Source organism: Cladosporium halotolerans (assembly GCF_011745625.1).
Source record: "Cladosporium halotolerans strain TM138-S3 chromosome Unknown Sca1, whole genome shotgun sequence".
Classification (NCBI taxonomy): Eukaryota; Fungi; Ascomycota; class Dothideomycetes; order Cladosporiales; family Cladosporiaceae; genus Cladosporium; species Cladosporium halotolerans.
Window position 1 is genome coordinate 302,601 of NW_027191452.1, and position 20,868 is coordinate 323,468.

At 56.9% G+C, this 20,868-nt stretch overlaps 5 protein-coding genes across 5 annotated transcripts; 3 read left to right on the forward strand and 2 right to left on the reverse strand.

The window, feature by feature from the left end:
- Positions 1-155: 155 nt before the first annotated feature.
- Positions 156-3,344, reverse strand: WHR41_00116 (uncharacterized protein; the record flags this gene model as incomplete). The annotated part of the gene is made up of 1 exon (XM_069368722.1): positions 156-3,344. The coding sequence occupies one exon, from the start codon at positions 3,342-3,344 to the stop codon at positions 156-158; it is 3,189 nt and encodes a 1,062-aa protein (XP_069234028.1).
- Positions 3,345-4,320: 976 nt separating this feature from the next.
- On the forward strand, positions 4,321-6,693 carry WHR41_00117 (uncharacterized protein; the record flags this gene model as incomplete). The annotated part of the gene is made up of 1 exon (XM_069368723.1): positions 4,321-6,693. One exon carries the CDS (start codon positions 4,321-4,323, stop codon positions 6,691-6,693), a length of 2,373 nt encoding a protein of 790 aa, XP_069234029.1.
- A 447-nt stretch (positions 6,694-7,140) lies between these two features.
- Positions 7,141-8,963, forward strand: WHR41_00118 (uncharacterized protein). The gene is made up of 2 exons (XM_069368724.1): positions 7,141-7,294; positions 7,351-8,963. The coding sequence occupies exons 1-2, from the start codon at positions 7,242-7,244 to the stop codon at positions 8,765-8,767; spliced, it is 1,470 nt and encodes a 489-aa protein (XP_069234024.1). The 5' UTR covers positions 7,141-7,241; the 3' UTR covers positions 8,768-8,963.
- Positions 8,964-10,476: 1,513 nt separating this feature from the next.
- WHR41_00119 (uncharacterized protein) lies at positions 10,477-13,713 on the forward strand (the record flags this gene model as incomplete). The annotated part of the gene is made up of 5 exons (XM_069368725.1): positions 10,477-10,875; positions 10,932-11,250; positions 11,338-11,550; positions 11,606-13,323; positions 13,396-13,713. The coding sequence occupies 5 exons, from the start codon at positions 10,477-10,479 to the stop codon at positions 13,483-13,485; spliced, it is 2,739 nt and encodes a 912-aa protein (XP_069234025.1). The 3' UTR covers positions 13,486-13,713.
- A 2,134-nt stretch (positions 13,714-15,847) lies between these two features.
- Positions 15,848-18,223, reverse strand: WHR41_00120 (uncharacterized protein; the record flags this gene model as incomplete). Its single annotated transcript, XM_069368726.1, has 1 exon — positions 15,848-18,223. The coding sequence occupies one exon, from the start codon at positions 18,221-18,223 to the stop codon at positions 15,848-15,850; it is 2,376 nt and encodes a 791-aa protein (XP_069234285.1).
- Between the last annotated feature and the right edge of the window lie 2,645 nt (positions 18,224-20,868).

Consider the following 20,868-nt stretch of genomic DNA (forward strand, 5'->3'; position numbering starts at 1 on the left):
CTAGGAGTATAGCGTGGGTGTGATAGTGATGTACAACATAGCCTATTTGAAATCGCTCCCGTTTATTTTGCTATTTGTCAACACTAATTCGCGCTCCTTACTTGATACAGCCACACGTGCAAGGTGCGAAACGGGTATATCTAAATCCTAAGCCATCATCCCCATCCTCTCCTAGAAGTCTCCGCAAAGTTCCTCCTTCCCTGTGCCTTCCCACCCACACAGCCATAATGAACCACCTCGCCGTCAGGATGCACGCGCACCGCACTCGCGCCGAACCGCTTGTGGCACACTCTACAGTGATCATCTTCGCCAATCAAGACGCGTCGATTCCTCCCACCAATCCCACCCTTCTCCACCAGCGCATCAGCCCCCAACCGCAGCTGCCTTTCCGCATTGACCTTCCGCACCTCCTCGAGCGAGCGCACGATCTTATCTTGACGCAGCGCCGAAGTGGCGTGTCGGATACGGCCGCGGAAGTAGTCGTCCAGCTCCGCGACGGCGAGGTCGTCGGGCATGAGGTTCAGCGTGCTTGAAGCCGGCAGGCGGGCGCCGTGCTTGCTCAGTAGGTCGAGGGCCTGAGGCCAGTGTTTCTCTTCGCCGTTCGGAGGGCTGAGGTAGAGGCCGAGGAGGAGCGCGAAGACGTTCGGCTTGGACGTCTCGTCGTGGATGGGCTTTGCGTGCGCTTTGGTGGCGTCGAGGAGGCAGGCTTGCTCGGACAGGTAGATGCGGTTGCAGTAATCCTCGGCTTTGGCATAGTCTTTGACCTGGAAGACATAGATGGCGAGGGCTTGCTTGTGATTGCCCATAGCACTGAGGACGAGGGCGCGGGACTCGTAGAGGAGTGGTTCGTCTGCGGGAAGGAGGCGGAAGGTTTGGCCTTGGCTGTAGACCTTGCTGGTGCCAAGGAAGCGCTCGAGCTTCTCTTTGATGGCACTCTTCCTTTCGCTGGGGACCAGGGATGACTTGATGCGGTCCACGTACAGCTCTATAAGCTGTTGGTGGAACGCAGGCGATTTGTCGTCTAGTTCGTTGATTATGTGTTCCAGGTAAATGATTTCGAGGTTCGAATCGACTCCACCAAGGAAATCGAGGACCTTCTTGCGGTCCAGATTCTCCGCGTTGTCGCTGTCCGCTAAGAATACTTCCATACCAACATCCGGATTGACTTCAAGCGGCCATTTAACAGATTCCAAAATTAGGTCAATATGATTGGGCGGCAGTTGCTTCAAATAGGCGACCATCCGGCTTGGGCCCTGCATTCCCTCTGGTATTTCGCCTTCCGCCTCACCTTTGCCAAACTTCGCTAGCAGCTCCAACGCTTCTCTATGGAGCTTCTTGCCGTGTAAGAAGTCGATGAGGTCGCCATAGCGTTCTGATTGGTACAATGAACTCTGCACTACGTCCGGCTCGCAGAAATTATCGAGTCGAAACAAAGGGCCCGCAAGCGATGGCAATGCGAGCATGTACGCCCGGAATAGCGTCGTGTCGACCAGCTGAGCCACTCTGAGCAATTCAGATTGCCAGTCGATATCTTCGTTGTTCTTGTCAATCACCTCCTGAGGCAGAAGGTGCGCAAAGACTGGCTTTCCTGTCTCCGAATCAAGCTCGGGCGGATGCTCCTTCATAGTGCCGTCAGAATTGAGATATCGCTGGATTTGAACTCTAGCCTGGGCGAGAAAAGAGCAGACAGCCCTTGTTGCTTGCTTCAAATCCTCTCCCTCGAGTCGCTTGTCTGACGTCGCGACGTTTCTAGACGGTGTGCCCTTGGGTGTGCGTATGCTCAAGTTGTCTGTGTCTGTCCTCGGCGACGATCTGATCGAGGCCGCGTCCGAGTCTCCACGCAAAGTTGAGCCTTTGAAACGCCCGAGCACGGATTTCGATGGTGTCGTTGGCGGGTCCTTGGTCTCCCCTTCGGTCTCATCAGCAGTCTCAGGATCCTCGCTTTGCTCGGTGCTGTCAGGTATCGAAGAGTGCTCCCCAGCTATGCTTCTAGGATATAAAGCGACAACCCTGTCCGGTGGTGCGTAAGCGTCGATGAAGAGATCCAGTGCTGGTCGGTATTTCTGCTGTTCGAATAGCGCTGTGGCTTTCAAAATCTTGATCTCCCGTATTCTGCCGACCTTGTTGTCGATCAGTGTGTCTTCGAGGAGCCCAAGTAGGCTGATAGCTTCGTCAAAGCGATGCTTGTCAACAAGCTCCTGCAATTGCTGCGGATAGGAAAGCGCATTCATACGCCAGATCACCCTTTCTGACGCCACAAGAAATCCTTTTCCGGCATGCGCGAGTGCTATGTTGGGTTGCGGGACGTGAAGAACGGTCGCCTGTGGAACGCTTATGGTTTGCAGTAAGCTCAACGTGTCCGGATTGCGGATCTGCAGAGAGCCTTTGTCTGGAGACTGTAGCGCCAGAAGGTATGGATAGCTGTAGCCCACAGCTTCCGGTGCAAAGGACCAAGGTATTTGCCTCTTCTCCAAAGTTCTACCTTCGGTGTCGGCAAAGAGGGTGTTGACGTCTTTTGCAAGTAAGACCTCGTTCTGTCCAACCCTAGAGGCCATTGGCTTGGGTACCCAGCTTCCCATGCCCATATAACCCATGCCGCTGCTAGAAACAGCGGCGAAACGCACTCCTCCCAGCTCTCCTCCCATTTCCTCCCTACTGGAGTTTCGAGAAGCGGGCTTGTTCACAGCGGTGATCTCTTTACTCTCCACGTCCACGACGCTGAAGCCAGCATCCATGCCAACCACAATCTTGGTCGAAGTAACCCAAGTCAAACTCTTGACAGCCGCCTCCATCGCAATCTCTCCGATGTCACCTGAAAGTTCCATATCTTGCCATGTCCAATACAACAGCCGTCGCTTCACACCCACCACCAAGCGCGAGACAAGAGACGGGATGCTCGTCTCCGGATCTTTTACCACATTGCTCGTTACCGCAAAGCAAGCCGCGCCTTTCGTTTGCTCCAAGCGCTCCACAAGCTGGTATGCCTGCAAGTCATACAGCGAAACATAGCCATCACTCAGGCTGACCAGCAAATTCGCTTCTTTCACAATCGCAAGCTGCTGTACAGGTTTCCTGCTGAACTTCTCTTCCTCTCGTAGCAGTTCCACCGCTTTCACCTTCGCGGGTCTGGAGTCGGGGGCCGGCGCGCCATTTTCGTTGGGTTGCGATTCGCCATCGTCGCGCTCTGCGGGAGGAGTCCGAGGGTCGTTGACGCGGTAGATACGTAGCGAGCCGGTGTTGAGGCCCACTAGCAATCGGTCGCCGTAGGCAAGGAGCGACTCGACCTTGGACTTGTCCTTGGGCCGAAGCTCGTGGATGGGCTCGGGTGTGAAGGCGGACAGCATGCCGTCGGCGGGAGGAAAGGTACTATGTCGTGAGGATCATCATGCGGTGAAGCCGGGGCGGTCGCTGTTGCGGAGGACAAACACGTTGCGCAGGAGTGCGGTCTACTAAATATAAGGTATCGCGCGTGACGCCGCGGTCTGCAGGCGTGGGCGAGCTTGAATCTCCAGGATGACGTTCAGCGCCTAATCGGGTAACGACGACGAGGTGAGTACATCAACTCTATGATAAGGCATACATTCTCATGCTCCTTTGGTACAAACTAACTTGGCAACAGTGTTCGCATTTGATTAAATCATCGAGTGTCGAGAAATTCTAAGCGGAAATGGTCAGATTATATTCCATTGCGCTCTTGGCAGACAACACGAGACGGCGAGAGAGACAAGAGACACCAAAGTCGCTGGAACACAAGCGCTAAACCGGACCCGGTATCGACGACGAGGTTCAATGGTCAGAATTATGCTGCAGGTCTTTTCATGATGAGCTCTATGCCAGATTCTTCTTGTAAAGCATACTGGCTTTCTACTCAGATTGTCCCCGTGGCGTGACAGTGGGCAATTTGATTGCAGCGTTTCCAATACATCCTCTTGGCACCAGACGATAGGCCGCAGCTACGACGTTGCAACACTGGGAGGTGGCCAGGGCTCTCGAATCTCACTGGTGACGTCACGCGATCGATCTCACTTGCGATGCGATGCGATGCGATCTTCTAGTCGGTAGCGCCTCGCCTGCGGTTCCTGCGTCACCATTATCCGTCCTGGAAGACGGGTAAGGAGCCGTGAACGCGCGCGTGAGCGTTGGTGCGCTTCCTTCCATGTTAACTTCATCTGATTCATCGTCCGCGTGTTCATGTTCACTTTATTGCTGGAACGAAGTACAGCTGCCGTGCAATCCACAGCCGCAAAAGCCGCTCGTTTACCCTTCCGTGGCGTTGCCCGTCCCATCGCATCTCATCGCGGTCAGATCGCGTCGCTGGCAATGGCGGCCACCAAGCGAAAACAGTCCGCCGCAACACCTGCTGCTGACGCGGTCAACGATGACGCGCCACCGCTCAAGCGGAGAGCTTCAGCCAGGAAACCCACTGCGGCTGTCGTGAACCCGGACGAGAACAAGGAAATTGTCGACGCGCCAAACGCGACGCGTGCATCCCCAGATAATGCACCGGCTGAAGACCTTGTTCCTGGACCGATCAAGGGTAACGGCGAGAGAAAGTCCGAGAGCCCACTCAGCGACGCGCCTGACATTGTCGAGCCCCCGAAACCCAAAAGCGGACGCGGGAAGAAGGCTGCCGCCGCCGCCGAGAAAGATGTGAAGGAGGCTGAGAGCGTAGTCGCCGCTGTTGTCGACGCGGCAGAAAGCAAAGCTCCCGCGAAGAAGGGCCGAGGCAAGAAGAAAGAAGTCAAGACAGAAGAGGACGGTGATGCAGATTCAGTGGCAGCATCGACACCCGCAAAAACCACTCCCAAAAAGTCTTCGAGCGGTGAAGCTGCAGACCCAGAAGCTGAAGACGACGATGAGGTCGCTGACCCAGAGGAAGTCAAGTCAGCAGCCGCCAGGCCTCCTGCGGTCAACAGTTCATACCTGCCTTTGCCCTGGAAAGGCCGTCTTGGATACGCGTGCCTCAACACCTACCTACGGAATTCGAATCCACCTGTCTTCAGCTCGAGGACGTGTCGGATACAATCGATCCTTGAACACCGCCATCCCTTACAAGACCCCACTCGACCCGAGCATCCGACCAAAAATCGACCCGATCGTTCGAAGCCTGCTGACCCCGAGCTCGGCAAGCGGTACCTTGAATCGGTCTGCTTGGCTAACGTGAAAGACCTTACCAAGATGATAAGGTGGAATGAGAAATATCACATCCGCTTCATGCGGCTCAGCAGCGAAATGTTCCCCTTCGCCTCGCACGCCGAGTACGGCTACAAACTCGCCCCCTTCGCCTCGGAAGAGCTCGCCAAAGCAGGCAAAGTGATCGCAGAGCTCGGCCACCGCGTAACCACCCACCCAGGCCAATTTACGCAGCTCGGCAGCCCGCGCCAGCCTGTCATCGAAAACGCCATGCGCGACCTCGACTACCACGACGAAATGCTCAGCCTCCTCAGCCTCCCCGCGCAGCAAAACCGCGACGCCGTCATGATCCTGCACATGGGCGGCGTCTTCGAAGGCAAAGCCGAAACCATCGCGCGCTTCAAGGAGAACTACGCGAAGCTCTCCGACGGCGTCAAGGGCCGCCTCGTGCTCGAGAACGACGACGTCTGCTACACGGTGCACGACCTCCTGCCCGTCTGCGAGGAGCTCAACATCCCCTTCGTCCTCGACTACCACCACCACAACATCCTCTTCGACGCCGACAAGATCCGCGAGGGCACGGCGGACATCGTCGGCCTGTACCCGCGCATCTTCGAGACCTGGAAGCGCAAGGGCATCACGCCCAAGATGCACTACTCCGAGCAGACCCCGCCCGCCATCACCGGCCGCCAGCGCCGCAAGCACAACCCGCGCCCCTGGACGCTGCCGCCTTGCCCGCCGGACATGGACCTTATGATCGAGGCGAAGGACAAGGAGCAGGCTGTGTTTGAGATGATGCGGAATTTCAAGCTGCCGGGCTTCGACTCTTTCGCCGACATCATCCCTTACGAGCGCAACGATGACAATAAGTTTGCCGACTCCGCTGCTGGCCAGCGGAAGCTGGCTAAGGGCGAGCATATTGATATCGTGCCTGAAGAAGAAATCGGCATGGGCGGGCCGCAGGGAAGAGTCTACTGGCCGCCGGGGATGGAAGAGTGGTTGCGACCCAAGAAGCGGGAGGTGAAGAAGAAGGATGACGACGGTGACAAGGAGGCTAAGAAGAAGGAGAAGCTGAAGAAAGAGAGTGAGAAATTGTACGCGGAACGACAAGCTGCCCTCAATGGCGATGGGAGTGCCGTCAAGCAGGAAGAGGAAGAGGACAGCGACGCTGATGCTACTCCTGCTACGAAGAAGGCCAAAGCTGCTATGAAGAAGAAGGCCGCTGCGGATGCTGCAAAGGCGGCTGCCAAAGTGGCGGAGGCCGCCGCTAAGGAGGCTGGTACTGTCGCCGCGCCTAAGAAGTCTACGCCGGCGAAGAAAGGAGGCCGTGGGAAGAAGGCGGTTGAGGCGGTACAGCCGACGCCTAGCGCGAGTGACGAAGATGAGGCAGAGGACGAAGAGTTGGAACTGGGTGGGGATGACAGCGAAGGTGAAGGCCCGGTGACCCCGGCGAAGAGACCTGCCGCTGGGTCAAGAAGGCAAAGCGGTCGAGCTGCGCGGAAGCAAGTCAGCTACGCCGAGGCAGCTGGGGACGAAGATGGTGATGTTGAAATGCGCTGAGGGAACAGTGCTGTAAGAATATACTGTTAGGCTAGAATCCCACAACCTTCGTCCACTAGTAGAAGGTAGTCTATCACCAGCTCTGCGATAGTCTCCTGTGCTGTTTTCATTCGCAAGTGAAAGAAGGGAAGGTGAACCCTGAAGATCATCCTGCCCCGATCGGCAAAGGCTTCTTTGTATCCTTCAGGAAAATAGTTTGTTTTTCCTCGCCGACGCCCTCTCAAACTCATGTTGCAGCTGCATGAAGTCGCTAATGCCATGCATACATTTCAGTTGCGTTGCACGATAGGTCGAAGAGAGGTCAGGCGGGCGTGCGTAGCGCTGTGAGCGCTGAGCTGGCCGTCCCTCCACGTCCAAGCCCCCCAGCCTATCAATGACGGCATAGATGAACCCTCGTGCTTGATCTGCAACCGAACCGAATCTAGATGTACCATACATTCCCCTCCTCTATCCTTGATACCCATTCGGTCATTTCATACTGTAACCTGTACTGTCTGATTCTTTTGCTCCGGCGGCATTCGTTTTTGGTGGTTTGATCGACAGCGGAGATGGCCATTCCGAACCCTTTTACATATTTTCGCCACACGGAAAACACGCGGAAGTACGTTTGTCCCGAACTTGTACAACCAACTCACTTCGTCTCTGACGCTGCAACAGTTGCTGGGGTTACAGATTCGAACTGACAGAAAAGCACCTCACGCCCGAACAATGCGGGCCTCTCAAGCAAAGCTACGACGTCCTGGGCGAACGGGTCCTCAACCGATTGAACGAAATATCGCCACCGCCACGCAAGGACCTACCCAGACATAACAGCCAATTCACCGTCCCCGAGAAGCCTCCTCAGGATCCGGAGAAGGCTGACGAGAAGTCCGTCAAACCTCCTTCGCGGGATCTCTATGCGATATTGAGAGACAATCGCGAGGGCGACGTGCTGCTGAGGGAGTTCTGGGACGAGGTCAACACGGTGCCGGATTGGGTTGATTGGGCGCAGATAGAGCGGGGGCAGGACGTATTCTATCGCTATGGAGGTGCTTGTTTGACCGGCCTGGCGTATCAATCCTTGCTCGGCGGCATGGGCGCCGCGCGAGTCGTGGAGACATTAGCAAGGACAGGCGGGTTCTCGACCAAGGTAGCGAGGAGTCGAATGTTTGAGACCACGCAGCACATCCTGCAGTGCACCAAGTCTCTGGAAAGCATACAGCCCGGCGGCGACGGGTGGGCGTCGACGCTGCGGGTCCGGCTCCTGCATGTGGCGGTCCGGCAGCGCATCCTCGCCCTCGCGAAGACGAAACCGGAGTACTATGACACGGAGGCGTGGGGGATCCCGATCAACGACCTCGACTCCGTCGCCACGATCGCGACCTTCTCGTCGACGCTGATCTGGATGTCGCTGCCGCGCCAGGGGATCTTCCTCCGCCAGCAGGAGATCCTGGACTATATCGCGCTGTGGCGCTACATCGGGCATCTGATCGGGTGCCCGACGGACGGCTTCTTCGACACGCCGGCGCACGCGAAGCGCACGATGGAGGCGCTGCTGCTCTACGAGATCCAGCCGACGCCGACGTCGCGCATCCTCGCCAACAACATCATCAAGTCGCTCGAGGGGCAGCCGCCGGGCTTCGCGTCGGCGGACTTCCTGACGGCGTCCGCGCGCTGGCTCAATGGCAATGCGCTCTGCGACGAGCTCGGGCTGTCCCGGCCAAGTCTCTATTACTGGGCGCTCATGGCTGGGCAGTGCCTGTTTTTCTGCTTCTTCTGCTACACGTACCGGAGCTTTCCGTCGCTGGACCGCAAGAAGGTGGCGATGCTGAAGAAGGTCTTCTACGACATCATCGTGCATTCGAAGTACGGGCTGAAGGGGGAGGAGAGCAACTTCGATTTCAAGTACGTGCCGGAGTACTCGACCATTACGGAGATGGGCGAGTGTGAGGAGGAGAAGGCGGATTACTCGTACGTCGAGCGGCGGAATCTGCGCACCTTCTGCGTTGCGGTTGGGTGCGTAGGGTTGGGAACTTGGATTGGGTTTCGGGTGGTGTGGGCTGTGGGTAGGGCGGCGTGGTCCGCGATACAGTAGTAGAGAGCTAGCGGTTTATGTTGGGTGCGCCCGTGGACGTTTAGAGATCGCGATTAGTGCTATATGAGCCATGTGGTATGAGATTTTCTGGGAAGTTCGGGCGACGCACCCCGCCACGAGCGAGCCCTCAAGGCGAAACACGGCCAATTGCCCTGCTCGACGCCGACTGCAGGTGTCGGTGTGGCCCGTTTGTGGAGGCCTGAACAGCGGTACGCTCCGGCCTCACGACGTGGTGTCCACTGTCGACAATCGCCATGCGCGATCTCGCGTGCGCTCCTCCCAAGCGGAGCCGGCCAGAGCCCGCGAGCTCCAGACGCAGCCAGGCAGAAGCTAAGGCATCTAAGGGTACCCCGACCGCGCATTCGGGTCACGCCGTCTGGTCTCGTATCGGCGGCGCGGTGCAGCCAATCGCAAAATTCCCACACCTCTCCACCGGCGCGGAGTGACCTTCCGCGCCGCTGCTGTTGGCGACCGCAAGGCAATAATGCTATCGCTGCTGCTCCCGTTTGCCACTGCTGCGTTCTGCTACTGCACGCCACACGAACGCGGCGAACTAGACGTGCGTCCTGCATGCGCCCAACCTAACGCGCCGCGTCCTGCGTCTGCTGGTCCGGCCAGCGCTCGGCTGTTCCCCAGGCGCGCGTCGGCACTCGTCAAGACGCAAAACGGAGACGTGCATGCTGCCTGCGAAGGCGGTGCAGTGGCGGGCCGGTGCATGCTGTCTGCTCCTCCTCCGCCGAGCAATCCGCGCGGCGGGTGGAGCGCAGGAGTCGGCGAGACATCGTGCCTTGCTTTGACGGTGGCGGCCGCGAGCAGTAGTGGGCAGCGAGGTGTGGCGAAGACACGACACAGCGATATGCGTGGGCGATGCGCGGAGGGTAGTGCTGCTCGGAGGTCCCGGTCTGCAGCCAATAATTGCGGCGCGAAGCCTGCCACAGTAGCATACAAACTAGCCATGAAGGATTCCAATTACCTTCAGCCAACGCGGCTCGCTTGCAGGGCATCAGCACACAGCTGCGCGTCTGTCTCTGCTTCTTTCGCAGTGCCGCCTGGCTCAGCTTGCCCTCAGCGGTAGAGCGCGCCTTGCTATAGCTTCGGACTGCCAGGCCCGCCTGCTCGGGCGGGCCCACTGGCCCAGACGCACCGCTAACTGATTGACGCGCCCCGCCGCTGCGCCGGCCGCCGCCCTCTCACACTTCCACACCCTCGTCAGTAGTGCTTGCTTGAGCGTTGCTGTTTGGGGCGCTGCCGGCCTGACTGACTCTTCCGACTTCTCTGTTTCCTGCATTTCTATATCCCTCTCGCCTATCGCCGTGCGCGCACCGCCTTTTCTCGTCTCTCCTGCCGTGCTTCGCCAGCGGAGCGTTTGCTGCATTGCGACTGTTCTCGGCTATCTGCATTTGCGCCGCTGCGAACGGTTCTGCCCCTCCACCAGCTGCTAGCAGAACGGGCTGCGACGTCTGGTGCGGTCTGGGCTTGGTCCGAGGACAGGAGTGCACGCCGACTTGGAACTGCCAGCTCATACTTGGAACACTGGGTGATGGCGCAGGCGACGACGATGCTGGCATTGGGATCTCTTCTTTTGGACAGCACATACGGGCCTTCGAACAGCCAGAGCGATTGAAGCAACGCACCAGCAGCTTTACATCGCACGATAGGATATCCACGCACATCCTCCCCAGGAAACACACAAGCGGCCGGGCGCCGCAATGCCTGCGCCGACTTCGGGATACGACTCTCGCAGAGGCTCCCGATCCGGCGGGGAGACTGGCCTCAGGAAATCAGACCGCAGCGAGAAGGCCAAGAGCAGCCAGACATATGCGCAGTACTCGGGTTCTGCGGCACAGAGCGGCGAAGGAGGACCGGCCGGGGTGGTGAGGGCTGGGACTGCGCCTCGAAGGCCGCAATTGGGGACACGGACGTCTTCTGCTCCTTTGGTGGAGAGGGGACGAGGGAGCGGATATGCGGCTGGGCTGCAGCGACTCCCGCAGGGCCACGAGCCGGGAGCCCAGGCTGGCACTGGTGCTGCCGAGGCGTTCCAGGATGAGGATGAGGTCGCTGGTGTTGTTGGCGCTATGAAGCAGTATGAGCCTTTCAAGAGCCCGCAGGTACGCTCCTTGAGGTGTTGGCTGGTGCAAGACTGGGTACTGACATCTTGGCATAGATCGAAGAGCCTATCCCTGAAATGAACATTGCCGTCATTGGAGGCGACGGTGTAGGAAAATCTACCTTTCTCCAGAAGGCGCTTGATCTTCCTTATCCAGCACCCTCCAAGGCCGCAGATCGCAAGATCCCATATGATGGCACCCTATACCGCATCCGACTTCTAGAGATATCAATTGACGACGTGGACATTGACGATGACGACACCGTCAGCTGGCCAGATTCGGTGGCTGACAAAATGATGCCGCAAATAGACGGCGTGCTCACACTTTATGATGTATCAGACAGGGCAAGTCTGGACGATGTCCCTGAAACGTTGGGTGAGTCGCTCGGAGAGCTTCAGACCAAGCATTTACAACATGTGTGACCGCTCGCAAAATTGATACATGTGCTGACCGGATCCCTAGCTGCTATTCACAAGGCTGATCTCCCTTCTGTTCTTATCTCATGCAAGTGCGACACGCCACCAGCCGAGAGACAGCTCGATCCCATCGGCATCGAAACCAGAGCAAAACAGGCCGTCAAGACCCTCCGCTCGGTACAAACATCGGTGACTAACCCAGGAACATTCAAGATGGGCCTTGCCACTCTTGTGAAAGCTGTTGTCAATGGCCAAACGGGTAAGGCATCATTCGAGCCATCACATTGCTCTAGGATCCAGCTAATCTTGCATAGACGAGCCCACAATCACCAATCGCCAGCGCGCCCAATCAAATGCAGTTCGTTCGGTATCCCCGCGCCCGACCGGATTGGTTGGTCACGCTCGAGCTAGCTCGGAGTACACTGCCAGCCTGCACAAAGACCGAGGACACTCGCGGCATGACTCCAGTCATCTGGCACATGGCTCCAGCGACCACTTGAAGGTCCCAGAGTCTGAGCAAATGAGCAACTCGTTCTTACTAGAGGAATCCGGCGGTGAAAGCATACCCGGTTCCCAACGATCATCTACCGAGGTGGAAGCTGCCGCAACAACGCTGATGGGAGCTCCGTCGACTTCGGAGCTGTCCGAAAACGGCGCAACATTCGAGGAGCTTGTCGACCGGCTATGTGCCCAGCCAACTTCCAAAGCAGACGGCAAGTTTGTTGTCATTTTCCTGGCATTGTATCGCAAATTTGCTGCGCCTGGCCGGCTTCTGGAGGCCATTGTGGAGCGCTTTGACGCGATGGAGCGCAACGGCACACCACTCATGATCAAGATGGTTGCGCAACTTCGCATTCTCTCTGTCATGGAGCAGTGGATCACTCACTATCCGGGTGATTTTGCTTACCAGAAGACCCGCCGAAGAGTACGAACGTTCATCGCGAAGATATCCGCGGTGTCGATTTTCCATGTCGCGGCAAAGGAGATGAGCTCCGGCCTTGAGATGGTGCAAGAAGACGACGACACCGAGTGGGGTTACAGCGACAAAAACCGCAACACAATAACCAGCAGCACATACCAGTGGAAGATGTCATCTACCGCCAGCATGCTTATTGACGACGATTCCTTTATCTTCCCGGACAACATGAGCGTGGTCACCGCGAACGATGACGCCAGTCTCGCCCCTAGCCTTGGAGGAGAGACTATCCGCTCCACCTCCTCCACAGCATCCTCCCAACTAATGTTCAACTTCGAATCAGCGCAACGCCAAGCAGCAACTCTCTATCCACGGGACCGCATCCTCCTCTCCAAACTTGAATGGCGCATGTTCATGAGCATCGACGACGCCCTAGTCGCCCGCGAGCTCACCCGCATGGACTGGGTCATGTTCTCCTCCATCCGCCCGCGCGACCTCGTCCGCCACGTATCCCTCAAGCCCACCGAGAAACCCAACTGCAAGAACCTCGTCAACGTCAGCCGCATGATCGAGCACTTCAACCACCTGGCCGCCTGGGTCGCCAACTTCATCCTACTGCGCGACAAGCCCAAGCACCGCGCCCTCATGCTCGAGAAGATGATGCGCATCGCCCGCAAGCTGCGCGAGCTCAACAACTACAACGCCCTCGGCGCCTTCCTCGCCGGCATCCGCGGCACCGCCGTCCACCGCCTGCAGGCCACCCGCGAGCTCCTCCCGCCCCCCGTTGGCAAGGACTGGATGAAGCTCGAGATCCTCATGGCCCACACGCGCTCTTTCGCGGCTTACCGCCTCGCCTGGGAGAACAGCTCCGCCGAGCGCATCCCGTACATCCCGCTGCACCGCCGCGATCTCGTCACGGCGGAGGAGGGCAACCCGACTTTCATCGGCGACGAGCAGGCCGGCAGGATCAATTGGAAGAAGTTCGAGATCATGGGCGAGGTCATCGTGGGCTTGCAGAAGGCGCAGGGCCTGCCGTACCGCGGGCTCGGCAACGGGCGCATGGGCGAGCAGGCGAGGGAGCTGGTGCTGGATGTGAAGCTCGTCAAGGACGAAGACGTAAGTTTCGATTTCCCCCCTTTCAAGGCTTAATTCTTTTGAACATCATTGCTGACTTTGTTGGTTGAACAGGAACTCTACGAGCGCAGCACGCAGCTAGAAGCGCCCGCGAACCAAGGCGCCACGGCCGGCACGAAGTTCCGTGAGTTCTTCAAGCGGTAAAATGTAAGGCGCACTTACAGGAGGTTCCACGAATTTTACACGACGCCCGAGTGGCGGGCATCTACCTGCATAGAAGACAGTGCTAGAAAAGTAGAAGAAAGATAGACGCCAGGAGCGGGTGTCCACGGCTCATGCTAGAGCTAACGAAAGAAGAAGAAGAAGGCCTTCACGAATACGGAATCGGAATCTGGATAAAAATGACATGACATATGGCGACTTTTTTTTTATTCTTTTTGGGCGGTGGTTCTTTTTGAAACTGTCGCAGAGCGTGGTTCTAGCAAGGGTGAGCGCAAGGCATGGTTGTTGACTGACGAGGTCCGCACGGGAATCGAGTCGGAGAGCATGAGAAGTGCAGTCCAGCGTTCCAGCCCTTTGCTTCCGCTTCCGCGTGTTGGCCGTCGATAGGCATTCATCTTATTTATCCTTCATGAACATTCTCATCACTTCAATTCGCATCTCATCGCACTGTCCACAGGCGAAAGCGGGGAGACAAGTCCAAGAACACGGGGATATATTTGCCAGGAAGCCTATGAACAGAGCTCAAAACGAGAGTCAATCTACGTAATCCAACGACCAAGCAAAGCGTTCTCTACAACAAAGACTTCCAACCTGCATGTCCTCGGAATCTTTTTTAAACGAGCGGACAAGGAAGGAAAAATTTAAGCTTCCTCTGCCAAATGATCGACTTGACGGTCAGGTTCTTCGCCGTTGATAACAACATCTTCTCTTCTCCTCCCCGTGATTCGAAATAAAACTTCGAGCAAGCAGCCGCTCTCACCTCAAGCGAGAGAGAGAGGGGCCATAGACTCCCAAAAGAAACTTCCAAAATAGAAAGGAACCAAACAAATAACGCAACCCGGTCGCACTGATGACAGCAGTTTCCCACAGTCCGTGAGTGACGAGCCGCTCGCGCAACTCACGGCCCTCCCTATCACGCCTCTCGCGCGCTCAGAAAAGAGCGCAACGAAAAGCAGACCAGGAGTTTGGAGTAGCCGCGAGCGCGGAGACGAGGCTCGTCCGGGCGAACCAACCCGCTGTCCAGGAGGGGACAGGGATGGCCCGAATGACAACCGCACGACAGCTGCATCCGTTTCTCCGTCGCTCGGACGCCGGTGGGTTCCTCCTTGTGCCTCTTCGCGCGCGTGGGTGGGGAAGAGGGGGAGGCGGTGGAGGACGGAAGGACGCTGAGGGGTGTGTTTTCCGTTCGATGGAGTCCGGTTCTTGAGCTGGAGCGCTCGAGATGGATTCCGTCGGCGGAAAGGGTCTCTGCGCTGTCGCCTGCTCCTTCGGCCGGCCTCGGGCGTGTAGACGCGAACCCCGTGGTGGGGAGAGGTCAGAGCCGCGAGGGGGCTGAAGGTCCATCGGGTCTCCGGTTCCGCGAACGCGAGAGCGTCCAGCAAGGAGGTGGAGAGCGAATGGAAATCGCAGGCGCAGGCGAATTTGAAAGAAAGAGCAAACCATGCCCAAGCCGCACTTTTCTCCTAAGATGAAGTGCGACTCATGCCATTCCCATTACGAATGGCAACAATTGTCCGGCCCGTGCATCCGTCGTCTTCGGCGGTCACACGCAGTTCGTCGCAAGCAGTCCTCTCTCGCCGGGTAGCCAGCTGCGTCTCTCTGTTCCGCTGGTGCGTCCGGGAGGCAAGGCATCCAGGGCAAGCCACACGTGATGCTTGCTCGCGGAGGGACGAGGGAGGCGAGAGTTCCAGGTGGGTAACCGACGAGGGAAGTAAAGTGAGGTATCTGCGTATGAGCCGAAGGACAGGAGAGAGGGGCGGGATGGAGGGGGCGATAAGTACCGCAAAATTTACCTCCGCGAAATGGCAGCGCTCTCCAAAAGCTTTTGGAGCAAGCCAGTTCCAGGCAGCGATGAGTTCCAAGAGATGGTTGGTCGCAAGTGCGTCCAGAATTCCTGAGCTGTAATCGTCCAGGGCCGTAATGGGTATCTTGGACCAGGTATGTCTTGCGTCTCATGCGGGAAAAGGGAGAGGGTTTCGCGACGCTTCGAAAATGTGATTGATGTAATGAAATCAAACATTAACAGGTGCAGTGCACAACGCATGGCACTCGCGATAGATACAGTTTTTCGCAAGTACCAAAACCTGAAAGGAGTTGCATAATGCGTCTGGCTCTGCGTTGCGCTCAAGAACTTGAGGCAGCTGCGAGAGCAACAGAAGGGGACCGGAGCACCCTATCGGTCTGAGCATATTTAAAGTCCCAACGAACAGTCACCAACCTCGAACCGGATGATCCCACGGATGACAACAGGACCCCACCTGCGCGCCACAAACGGCCATTTGCGCGCCACAGGTGGAAGAACGGTCAGATGTGGAACTGAAGCCTGGCGCATGACTTCCAGACTTCAACGGGCGGGGTCGGCGAAGGGATCGCGAGTGGACTGATTGGGGTATGGCGGGTTCGGACGGAAAGTTTGACGTGGTTGATTTGGTGGCGAGGTGGGGGAGGTGACGCCGTAGTCACCATAACTTGAGGCGCGGACATGGCTCTGGCGGCGGATGGCAGCATCTACGCTCTGGCTTCCAACGTTGCCCAGCTTCTCCGATTTGGACGTAGAGAACGCTTCAGCAGGAGCGTGGGGCGAAGTGGCGCTGTGCACTTCGAACGTTGGCAGAGGGTTGGTTGTCAGCGTGTATGCTTGACCATTGTATTTGTTGCCGCTGGAATCGCCCGAAGTTGGCGTCGACGTAGCTTGCTCGTACGTCGGCACGCGACCGCGAGTCAAAAAGTCATCCATCTCATGCTTCTCGTGTCCGTGACTCGAAAAGCCTTTGGACGGCATTGCACCACCGGACCCACCCTTCATCATCAGAGCCAGAGCCCTAAAGATGCCGATGAGTGCGATGATGAGCCAGATGATGAGCACGCAAGTTGATATGATAGCTTCTTGCCGGACGGCGCGATAAAGAGCGTTGGTGACGTGCAAGACCGCAGCTGCGATGTCGTCAGCAGCTCCTTCGGCGGGACCTTGTGCCAGGAGCTCATTCTGAGATCCAGAGACTTTTTCTGAAGCACCAGCACTAAAAGTGCTGGGATCCATGAGTGGAAAGTCGATGTGGGCATGATCGCTGACCCAGGTGAGCCCTTTCTGGATTCCTTGCACTTTGAGGAGTACAAGGCAATTGAGAACGTCCAGAATCGGCTCGTACAGGATTGTTCCGCCAAAGGTGGTGTTGAGCGTGTCCACCATGCCGTCAACAAACACGTTAAGGGTGTGATTGACAGCATGCGTGGTGGTATTGACCCATCCAAAGACATCCTTGTTGATCTCGTCGTTGGTATCCATAATGATCTTGTTCGTGCCAACAGCCCACTGCTCGCTTGCATTGTTGAGTTGAAACATGACCTTATCGACGAAGGCGCCTACTTGGTTTGTGAGCGCAGGCACTTCCTTCTCAATGGACTTGAGCAGAATGTACTGGCACAAGCAGCCGAGCAGGCCAGCAATTGCAAGGGAGAGCACGAATAGAGCAGGGACTGTAGTGGCGTATGCCACAGTCCAACGGACGAGAGCTTGTCGGCGAGGAGAGCTGAAAATTTGTGAGACCTTAAGACCAAAGGTTGAGGTGTAAGGCCTAGACACAAGGTATACGGCGTCCATGGGGTCATGAGCATCGGTTTTGATCAATTGAGCGCGCTCTTGCATGAGACGCCATCGCCGGTACTCGCGGTACGCCATAGGGACCATCGCCAAGATGGCGAGAGTAATCAAAACGCCGAGAAAGATCTTCTTCGCGAGATGCTCAATGTGAACGAGCTTGTCAAAGAAGTCGTTGATGCCGTTGCTATCAGAGCAGAAGGTGAGTTTCTCTTTGGCGGGAACCGGAAACATCGAAGCGTTGAGAGTGTATCTTGGCAAGCTCTCGTTAAGCAGCTTCTTCACCTCTTGAAACGGAAATCGGATTGCGGCGTTGGTGACATTGTTGACTTCAGCAAAGGTCGGAATAGAATCGTTCAGTTTCTGTAGGCCTTTGTCGAAATCAGACGGCAACTTGAGGGAGTTCAGCTTCTCAATCTCGTCGGTAAAATCGACTTTGGGTGGGTCAGGTTTCTTGCCAGTGAACAGGCTTCCGACGTCGTTGATGCCAGAAAGGAGTCCATTCACGGCGTCTTCAAGGCCGTCGGCGGCATTTCCTAAGTCTTTGCCAACCTCTTTTGCGGTCGAGTTGAGGAAGTCACCGACGTCTTCGGCGACGCTAACGGCGACATGAAGACTGCCACCGATAGCGAGGGTGAGCAAACACACGTACGTGGACGTCAGAAGGTTGATGATGAAGACGGCAAGTTCTTGCACGCCAGTGACGCTCAAAGTGAGCATTTGTATCAGCCCGTTGATGGCTTTCTCAACACCTCTAACGGTGAGTTCGTTGACGCCTTGGCTCATATAGTAGGGCATGCTCGCCATGGCCGAGCCTGCGTTCTCCACGGCGGTACAGGCAGAGAGCGCTTGGCGCCTCGCGCTACCGAGATTGTCGTCAAGTGTCGCGATGGCGAAAAGGGTCCGAATCAGTACGAGTAAAAGGAGGACAGTCCATCGGTTAATCCACGTCTGCGAGAGTCTAGCTCGAAGACCGAGGTAGGGTGTCGGGTATGTATCTGATTGTGAGGGAGGTCGTGATGCATCCTGCGAAGCGTAGAATTCGCGCATCTCATGGTTGCCAGCGGAAACGGATGGCGGCGCAGGATTCGGGTGTTGCTGTTGGTCCTCTGGGGATGACATGGTGGCGGAGGGTGCTGAAAGTCTTGGTGTGCCTGGTGCGATGTTCAGCATGGGGTGCAAGGGAATGCCGAGCAGCGATGTGGTGCGGTGTATCGAGTTGAAATGCAGCGGACGTTGATGCGCGAGGTTATGTGCTCAAAAAGGAAGGTGCAGTAACGAGACACCCGGTCGCGTTGGTGGTGGTTGTATTACAACAGTGATTGTAGGTTCGTGCCGGCACGATGGTAGGGAACGCAAAAGGGAATGACGCTTGTGCAGATGTCTTGGGGAGCGATGGTAGTGAAGGTGGAGGTGCAGGTGAGGATCGTGTAGGCGCAGACAATAATGCATGTGTGCGACAATAAAGAAAGACAATGAGAACGTACCGCGGTGTCTGGGCTTGGCCAATCATGCGACCAAGAGGTTCATTGTCCGACGACCGCGACCACCTGGTCGGGGTGGCGTTTCAGCGCGCCCTCCGCGCATCCACGTCCTGGTCTGGGACTCGAGGTTGCGTTGTTGGTCGATGGGGTCTGGGGCCCGTGCGGGCTCGTAAGCGCCGCAGAGGTGAGGGCGGCTCTGCTCGTGGCAGCATTCGATGGCCGGCGATGGGCGGGCAGGGAGCGAGAATGGTGCGGCCGAACAAAGAGGTGGCTCGCGGCGACATGGCGCTGTTGGCCGGCAGATTGCCTCGTGGTGGCGCCGGGAGCTATTCTCGTCGTCTTTGTCGCGCGGCCACCCCAGGACTTCTCCCAAGGGCCGCCACGCCGCGGTGCGAGCGCGCGCGCGGCCCTGCGCTCCTGTCCGAACCTCATCAGCTCCTCGACTTCCTCCTCCAGCGTGACAGCAAGGCCGTAGGGCCGCCCGCACCGTCACGCCGCAGCGTAGCGAGTAGGCGGCCCTGGCCGTGGACAATGCGAAGGTCTGGGGATCGACGTGGCTTTGTACGTGGGAGATGCGACGCCACAGCAGCTGGCGCTAGCGCAGCCTGGCCGGCTCTCTCTGCCAACTCGTCCCTGATGACGAAAGCCTGTCTGCAGAAGCTACAAGTGGATGTACACAACACGTTTCTACCTCGTCGCTCACGGATACATTATAGTTATATTACGATAGGAAATAACAGGCAGCTGTATCATCTCTTTGCGATCTTCTTCTGCTTCGCGCCGTGCAGCATCCGCCAAAATGATCAGACGTGACATACCTTGTCCCAGCCTCCAATTTCATGGCAATGCGCAGCCAATCATGTCCCGTGTCGCGTCCTCGTCCATCCCGCGTGAAACATGCTGTTCTTGACCTCACCTGTCGCTCTGGTCGTCCTCCGCTACACTCGCCTTCGGTCAATGCTATGCACACGCCTCGACGAGGCACAATGCTGCACGTGTCAAGGCATTTCATCACATGTCATTCGAGCTCAGCCACACTTCATCCACACCGCGCAGAGCCTGTGGCAACACATCACGGATCACTAAAGCAAGATCCCGTGACAGGAGCAATAACAACAATGCACAGGTAGGAAGCAAGCACTTGCCGGCAATCGGTACCGGACTGGCGATCCATGAACAGGTGGAGGCTTTTCGCAGCACGTAACGCTATCTTCGTTCACTTACAATCTTCCGTCGCGTCCGTGCGCAACTCTCTTTAAGGAACAGTTCACTTGTCAGCAACTTTTGTTTCATATGCTAACAGACGACTCACATGAATTCATACAATCGCACATGTAATCACATGCGCCGACACTAATCTCTGACGCCATCCTCTGATGAATGCTCGCGGTGGCACATGATAATTGACTCGCTCATGCCTCGTGACAGCGCCCGGCGGTGCCTATATCTGCCTTGGCCGTTTGATTGAAACAATCCTCGCTGCCACTCAAGACCACACAAGACCACACAATCAGAGTACGTGCTCTGAATATCGCTTGACTTCGTGACTGTCACTTCACAGATCTCAGCTGCTAACACGGAACGTTATAGGAACCAACTCGCTTGAACCACCACCTTCGCAGCGCGGTGGAAGTCGACATTAGGACAGTGGTCCTCCAACATCTTCGCAGCCCGGTCGGCATTGACCTGAGGCAGCGATCTTCCAACCCTCAGCACAGCGATACCAAGACAGCCAAATCGACATCACCGCGACTAGGCCGGCTCCCTACTGCCTGGGCCGTAGTCCACACGCATCCGGCTGCCTGGAGCTTGGTGCTGCTATCGACCAACAATCTGGCGGCTGGTTTCCACGGATCTCTTTCAATTCCAGCAAACGCGCGGCGCAATCACCAATAGTGCAGCTGAGACGTTCTTTGACCGACATATTGACCTGCTGCAGCCGGAAACCAGTAAGATATCCAACCCGTCAAGAAAGCCTGGTCTTCAAACATCAGACCGCTAGCGTTCTCACTATTTCGAAAGTCCAGCAAGCAGACGGTAAGTGATCAAAAGGGTAAGCTTTGCCTTTCACACGGCTCCTTGCAACCAACGGCATTTCCACTCCTTGAGCCATTCAACATTGGCTCACTTCACCACTGGAACCCCTTAACACCGACTCAAGCCGGCCACGCAAATAATCGCTTTGTCAAAGACCCAATCAGCGCCGCAAAAAGGGACCAAACTTGAACTCTCCTCTGAGCACCCTCGCAAGCTTTGCATTCTCTGCGTGGCGTATCAACCCGC